This window comes from Eubalaena glacialis, chromosome 9, assembly GCF_028564815.1.
Source record: "Eubalaena glacialis isolate mEubGla1 chromosome 9, mEubGla1.1.hap2.+ XY, whole genome shotgun sequence".
Lineage (NCBI taxonomy): Eukaryota > Metazoa > Chordata > Mammalia > Artiodactyla > Balaenidae > Eubalaena > Eubalaena glacialis.
Genome location: NC_083724.1, coordinates 108,880,861 through 108,888,606, shown reverse-complemented (window position 1 = coordinate 108,888,606; position 7,746 = coordinate 108,880,861). Strand labels below are relative to the sequence as shown.

General features: G+C 55.9%; 1 protein-coding gene across 1 annotated transcript; it reads left to right on the top strand.

Moving 5' to 3' along the window:
* Window positions 1-3,511: 3,511 nt before the first annotated feature.
* Window positions 3,512-6,679, top strand: NUDT18 (nudix hydrolase 18). The gene is given in 4 exon segments (XM_061199249.1): window positions 3,512-3,794; window positions 3,797-4,191; window positions 5,123-5,336; window positions 5,587-6,679. Coding segments are annotated over 4 exon segments (1,488 nt in total). The 3' UTR covers window positions 6,183-6,679.
* Window positions 6,680-7,746: the final 1,067 nt, after the last annotated feature.

The following is a 7,746-nucleotide window of genomic DNA, read 5'->3' as shown; positions in this document are numbered from 1 at the left end:
AGCCGCTAACCTTTATTTCAAATGGCTTCATATATTCCCTTAAGTGGCTTGGCAGTGATTTCCATAATCATCTCTCATTTTTTAAAAAGTTAGGTTTCTTCATTGTTTGCAAAGCTAGGTTATTTTCATTTTTTCCACGGGATAGGAAAATAAGCAAAAAGAAAAAATTAAGGAACTACTGCACTTTATGTGCCAGGGATCTCATTGAATCCCTTATCACAACTTTGGGGTCGATATTACTTATTTCCATTTTACAGAAGAGGAAAAAGGCAGGCTGGGGTTAAGTGTGTCACCCAAGGTCACACAGCAATTTTAGTGGCAGAATTGGGACTTGAACCAAGTTTCCTGACTTAAGCCGCCTCATTTACATTACAGTCTTCGTGTTTAATGGATTTTGCAGATGGGCTTGCTGTCCCCTCTGTCCTCCTCCTTCCGGTACATGCACTTCAGGGCTGATCACGTTCCAAGTGGCACGGAGCGACCCATCCTTACCTACACTTCACCTTGTATAGCCGTGTCCTGATGTCACCCCAGAACCCCAAACACGGGGTCCTTCCTGTGGGAAGATGGGGATGGCCCCAGGACAGGCCCTCTCTCCCCTCCAGACCTCTTTGAGGCCTCCCCTTTCATGGCAGGTCACAGCACCCTTGAGGGCGTATTGGGTCTGGCTCCTAGCGAACAGCAGGTGGACCAAATGTTTCAGAACTCGACCTGGGAATGAAACCAGTCCAGGTGGGGACTGACCCTGAGACAGCTTGGGGCACTTGGTGGCCCTCTTCCTCAAGGAGGTTCAGCAGGCCACCCCTCAGTCCAGCCCTGCACTTTGGGCCTCTGCTTCTCCCTGTATCCCACTGTCCACTTGCTCCAGCCCCGCTCACCGGCCCAGATATCACAGAGGCACAACCTCAGAGCTGTAAGTGACCTCAGAGTGTGTATATCCAACACTGCCTTTTTTTTTTCTTATCAAGTACATTTTTTAGACTCTTTGTTTTTTGGCCGTGCCACGCGGCTTGCAGGATCTTAGTTCCCCGACCAGGGATTGAATCCGGGCCCTAGGCAGTGAGAGCGCTGAGTCTTAATCACTGGATCGCTAGGGAAGTCCTATTGTTTTTTTTTTTTTAGACTTTTAATTTGGAAATGATTTGAGGTTTCCAGTTGAGTCACAAAGATACTACAGAGAGTTCCCAGTTACCCTTCATCCGTAACATCTTATAGAACTGTGGCACAGTGATCAAAACGTAAGAAATTGATAGTAACACTACCATTAACTAAACAACAGATTTTATTGGGATTTCACCAGTTTTCTGTTTCAGGATCCACCCATCCACCTTACAGATGGCCTAGAGGGTAGATGTGGCTCCCGCAAGGTCACCCAGCAAGCTAGTGGCAGGGCACAGGCTGAAGCCAGACCTCCTCCTCCCCGTACTCTGGGCTACTGTCCTCCTCACCCTTCCTGCTTTGTCCAGGGCCAGGGCTGCCGCTCCCTAAATGACTTTAGCCTCACAGACACCCTTGCCCCACCCTGCCTGCCCGGCCTGTTTCCGAGGTTGCCTATACTGCCTTCCTGTTCACATGCACGTGTGTCCACAGGCCCCAAAATGGCTGGCTCAGGCCTGGCTCCCGTGGGTGCTGGGAGCATTGCACCACGGGGCCAACCAGTTCAGCCACTTCTGGCCACTGTGCTGCTCAGCCACCCACACCCGCCAGTGCTCTGCCCTCTGTGGGAATGGAGGATGCAGAGCAAACCTGATGGAGACCTACCTTCAGGTTCTGGAAGTTCTGGAAGTTTCTATCTCAGCCCCCCTCCCTCCCTTGGCTTTTCCAGTTCTGTCTTGGGGTCTCTCCTGACTCAGTCTGGTGTGTGCTCTGTCTCCCAACGCCTTGAGAAAGTCTACTTTCTGTTGTCCCCCTCAGCATCTGCCAAGGCCTGGGTACACCCCCTCAAGGGCCCTCTGCCCATGGGACCCTTCACAGTTTACAACTGGTTTTCAAGTTTCTCATGTGCTCTTCATCACAGGGGTGATTAGGTCCACTTAACAGGAGAGGAGCGCTTTTCTCAGTGATAATGGGGGGAGCGGAGTCACGGTCTGCTGCAGCCTTTGCTCTTCTGGGCAGTTAGGCCATCTGGTATTTATCTTAGGCTGCCTCTGAGACTCTCAGAGCCCTGCCCAGACATGACCTCACTCTCTCTCAAATCATTCCTGGGAGGCAGAAAGAAGTCTGGGACTAACACTGTCCCCACTTCACAGATGGGAAAATCAAGGTCTAAACACGCACATGCACGCACGCATGTATGTGTGGCAAATACATTGACAAGTTGCTCTGCAGTCCTGGGGGCCTGACTTCAGCCCTGTGAGTTCAGTTGTTTGGGACGTGACAGGTCTTGGATAGGGGTAGGGGCAGCAGCGTTCACCAAGTGTCTCGAAAGATTGCAGGTCCCCCGGGGATACTCCACAGCCTAATCCAGCACCCTGCCCTCCAGGGACCTTGCAGTCAGTTCAGTATGTGAGAAGGGCCTAAGGAGGCTGATCTGGTGTGGCTGGAATTCCCGAGAGTAAGGTCTAGTTCACGGTGGCCCTGTAGGCGCATTTCATGAAAATGAGCCTTTGTGTGGTAGCAACAAGTGCTGTGGCCAGGAGGGCCCAGCCTGGAGGGTTGGTGGGCTGCCTGGTGGTGGTGACCCTCGCCAGACAGCCCATAGAGCTCCTCTCATGATGTCTCACCTTCCCGACAGCCCTGGGAAGGAAGAGCTGTTAGGAGCATACAGGATGAGCAAACAGGCCCACAACTTATTCAGGGTACAGAGGCAGCCAGGGAGCAGTGGCTGGGCATCCAGCTCCAAGTCCAGCGCTTTGTCTGCTCCACCAAGCTACTGTTCCCCCAAAAGGGACATGCCCAAAGCCAGCAGGAGGGAAAGAGGAGCATTCACTGGGGCTGAAGAGCTCAGACTTGGCTGATTTCAGCTTCATTCCAGCTGGCCCTGCCTTCCTGTCCTGAGAGGAGGTTAAAGGAAGCTCTGAGGAGGAAAGATCAGGCTGCGGGGGAAGCAGGAGCTCCCCAAATCAACCCACACACCATCTCTCAATATTCCAGGGCTCCGCTAACTGCGGGGGCGGGGGGGGGTGACAACAAAGCAGGACCCGGCCCCTGCAGCGGAGAGGGTCCTGACCCTGCGTGGGAAATGCGGCAGGCAGGTGGCCGGGAGAATACTGAGGGCGGGGCAGGCTGATCTCTGCCCCAAATCCCGGCTTCCATCACCAGGCACCCCTTGAGCATCCCAGCTCTGCTCCCTCACTCCTCTGAGCGCCTGTAGCATCTCCTGCCCAACCCAATCTTTTAGTCCTTGGCTTATAAATCAGTTGACTTTCCATTATACGTCTATGTCCACGTCTCCAACTAGATCAAAATCTCCTCCAAGGCAGGAGCTCGTGTCCTTCCTGCCACGTGACAGCCAAGTCCATTTTTAGTGAAGAAAGAAGGTTATCTGGGAAGTGTCATTTCGGGCAAGGCCATGGTTTGTTTACGACAAAAGCTGGACAGTGGGTCCGAGCCTCGGGCCCGGGGACGTCATCGGGCTTGTAACGTCACCGTCGCTGGCCGCTGCGGCGCTCCGCAGCCTGCGGGCAGGATGACGTCATCGTCGGAACCGGTGCAGACAAGTGCGCGCGGGAGGAATTAGCTTGGTTGGCGGTTGGCGGCGCCGGGAAAGAGAGAGGAGAAACCGGTAGAAAGGCAGAAGCTGGGCGGGGTCCGCACTGCCAGGGCGGGGTGCCCAGCCCCTTTACGGACTGGCCCCGCCCCACCGTGCCAGAGGCGAGCCAGCCAATCCGGGCCGGCCGCGGTGACGCGCAGCCTATCAGCGTCCAGGGCTCGCCGGGCGCTTCCGCTTTGCGAGCGCGTCCGGCCCGAGTTTGCAGGGGGAGGGTGTGAGGGAGACGCGTTCCACGGTCACCCACGTCCATCACACCCGGCTTGGCCGGTCTGCGGGGGGGGGGGGGGGGGGGGGCCCGCCTTCTCCCTGGGGACCCGATGGCCTCGGAAGACCTGGCAGGGGCGCTGGCGGCCGTTCTTGCGGGCCGGGGGCTGCGCGTGCAGAGCTATGACTCGGGGCCGGCCGGGGAGACGCCGGCGCAGGTGCGGCTGCGGAAGAACGTCTGCTACGTGGTGCTGGCCGTGTTCCTCAACGAGCAGGTGAGCGTCCGCCCGTCAGGCCCACCGCCCAGGCCTCCGGGGCTCGCAGGCAACCCCGGTGGGGACAGAGGACATGCCGGCAGCAGCCACCGCTTCCTGGTGTGTGGCTCTTCCCAGTTTTGCAAAGCACTCTCACACTTAGATCTGAGCCTGTGCAGCCCAACCCTGCGATTGTCCCGATGTACAAAGAAAGAAACTGAGGCCCAGGAGCCTGCCTGTCCCATCCCTCTAGGCCTCAGTTCCTTGAGGCTATCTTAGGCCTCTTCCTTTCCCCAGAATCTAGCACAGTGCCCGCCGCGGAGTGGGCGCTCTTAAAGACCTGTCCAGTGCTTCAGAGACCTCCCCTGGGTCCCATGGGCAGTAACTGCACAACCTGCACGTACACTCAGGCCTTCTGATCCCCTGTGTGATGCTCTTTTTGGTGCTGATCCCTGTACAAGTTGCTGTGACAACAGCTAGAAGGGGCCGGAGCCATAGGTAGGAGTTGTACGGGGTGAGGGTTTGGGGTGTGTTTCAAAGTCTAGACTCCAGTGTGAGGACTGGCCACAAGCAGTTGATAAACCACAAGGGGAGATGGGAGATATGCAGTGACTTATGCAGACATGAATCAGTGCAGGATACACGGCAGCCCTCACTGGGAGGCCTAATCTCCAGCCCCTGAAGCAGCTCCCAGGAATCTTAGCCCCTTTCTGAAATGGAAACTTGAGTGCAAAGAGGGATGAATTGCAGAGGCAGCTGCAGTCCCCAGACACACAAGGGCCAGTCGCCTGGAGAGCGCAACAATTTCAGGGTGTCCCCCAGAATGTGGGTATTGAGCAGCTACATCTGAGATTTGTCAGGGACCCAGGGCAAGCAAAGGCTGCCGGCTGTGCTGCTCCCCAGGAGCTCCCATCCCGGCTGTGGTGGGTGAGGATCCTTCCTCTCCCCTCAGGATGAGGTGCTTTTGATCCAGGAGGCCAAGAAGGAGTGCCGTGGGTCGTGGTACCTTCCCGCGGGGAGGATGGAGCCCAGGGAGACCATTGTGGAGGCGCTGCAGCGGGAGGTGAAGGAGGAGGCCGGGCTGCAGTGTGAGCCTTTGACGTTGCTGTCTGTGGAGGAGCGGGGCCCCTCCTGGATCCGCTTTGTGTTCCTCGCTCGCCCCACAGGTATGGCCCCAGTGGATGGCAGTGTGGGCAGAGGGCAGTTGACACCGTTTCCCCAGCTTGTCATCAGGTGAGATGAGCCCCTGTTCTGGCTGGTACAAACCTGGCATCTCCAGATTCCAGCCTGAGGACTTGACTCGGGGCCTCCCCTGGGTCAGGGCTAGATGCCTCGGTGGCCCTTTACTCTGCCAGGCCCAGCACTTCCCTCAACATATACCTTTCCCCCTACCCTGTCACCTACATCACCCCCCAGGTGGAATTCTCAAGACTCCCAAGGAGGCAGATGCGGAGTCCCTGCAGGCTGGCTGGTACCCTCGAACCTCGCTGCCCACCCCGCTGCGAGCCCACGACATTCTGCATCTGATAGAGCTAGCCGCCCAGTATCGCCAGCAAGCCAGGCACCCTCTCCTTCTGCCCCAAGAGCTTCCCTGCAGTCTGGTCTGCCAGCGGCTCGTAGCCACCTTTACCAGTGTCCAGACAGTGTGGGTGTTGGTGGGCACAGTGGGGATGCCTCACTTGCCCATCACCTCCTGTGGCTTTGCTCCCATAGAGCAGAGGGGTGGCATCAAGATGGCCGTCCTGCGTCTGCTACAGGAGTGTCTGACCTTGCACCACTTGGCAGTGGAGACCAAGGGGTTGCTTGGACTGCAGCACCTGGGCAAAGACCAAACCGATGGCATCTGCCTGAACGTGCTGGTGACAGTGGCTTTTCGGAATCCAGGTATCCAAAATGAGCCCCCGAAGGTTCGGAGTGAGAACTTCTTTTGGTGGAAGGTGGTGGAGGAAGACCTACAAAGCCAGCTCTTACAGAGGCTTCAGGAATCATCTGTCGTCCCAATCAACCGATAGGAGGCTGCCGTCAGTGGGCCAGGAGCTGGGTTCCCATGGGCAGTAATTGCACAACCTGCGCTTACACTCAGGCCGTCTGATCCCCTGTATGATGGTGTCTGTGCTTCAGAGGAGGCTTTGCCTCTAAGAGGCACCGGGGGTTGGTAGAGATCTTGTTGCATGGGGAGCAGGGCAGTTCTCCTGGTTCCCAGGGGGACTTCCATCTCTTATTGCCATGGAGCAGGTCCCTGCACTGCATCAGAAGGGACAGTGCCTTCAACCAAGCAAGGAGTTCAGAGCTCAAGGACCCAGTTGCCCTGAGGGCACAATGAGGGCATGACTCCCTAAGGGGATGTGAGGACTTTCTGGACCTGAGGTGGCACCTCTTCGTTTTCTGTGCCCGCCTCAGTAAAGGCCTCATCCAGATTCTCAAGCACTTAGAACATGGAAGGGGTGCTGGGGAAGGTCATTCCAAGGGAGTGGGTCCCTGGCTGAGTAAATAGGTGTTGCTTACTTTGCCTTCCCGCCTAAATGTCTCTGTGGGTTGGAAGTGAGCAGGAAAGGGGGGCTGCCATCAAGAGAAGCTCTTTCCCTCATCCCACTGATACCACCCAGGCCTTCCCAGACAGCAGGCGACACTGCGGGTGACCGGCTGGCAGGCTTCCTTTGTCCACCACAGCCTGTCTTGGGCCCGCTGGGGCTCCTTCATCTGCCTGCCAGGTGACTACATCCCCTCCAAGGTTTGAGCAGTGAGAAGGCCAGGAGAAGCTTCAGGTGGGCGAGGAGCTGAGAGCTGCCCCTGCCTCTCTCCCCCAGTCTCTTTCTCCCTGAGCTTCTCCGACAGATCCCTCCCGACCTCGCTCTGCCCCCCAGGCTCCTGCCTCTGCCTTGGTACAACTCCAGCCCAAAGCCAGACCAAAACCCTCTCTTCATTTTCCCTCAGCTCAGCTGAATCATGGTAGGAATTATTTTAAAAAGAACTTTACTGAATAAGGGAAAACCAAAGGAAATGAGGAAAATATATCACGCTACTTACTGCTATACACTCATCACTAACATACAGGTTTTGTTCTGAGCAGGGAAATATTTGACTGGGTTTCCCTTCTGAAGTAACTCTACTCTGACACTGAAGGACCAGGATAACCTCAAAGACCCCCTTCCCTGCCTCTCTGGGCTGCCATCTTGTTTTTCTGGCCTCGGGGGCTGTGGTAGGAATACTCTTCTTCCCTCTAAAGACAAACGTTTTCCAAATGAGGGAAACAAACCCTTTCATTCTGGTTTCCCTTCTCTCAGCGTCTGAGAGACCCACCGGTCCATATCCACATTGAAAGACAGTGATCTTCCATTATTTAGCCTATAGTAGTTTTCAACCCTGGGTGCCCATTAGAATCACCTGGAGAGCTTTAAAAACAACTGTGGGCCCATCCCCAGAGATGTGATTAACTGGTGGAGGGTGGGATTGGAGCACTGGTATTTTTAAAGGCAACCCACAAGGGGATGCTTTTAAAAAGCAACGAGGCGAAAGCCACGGATCAGGCCTCACTCTGCATCTTCATCTTCCCTGCCCTGGAGTACTCTTGGGGAC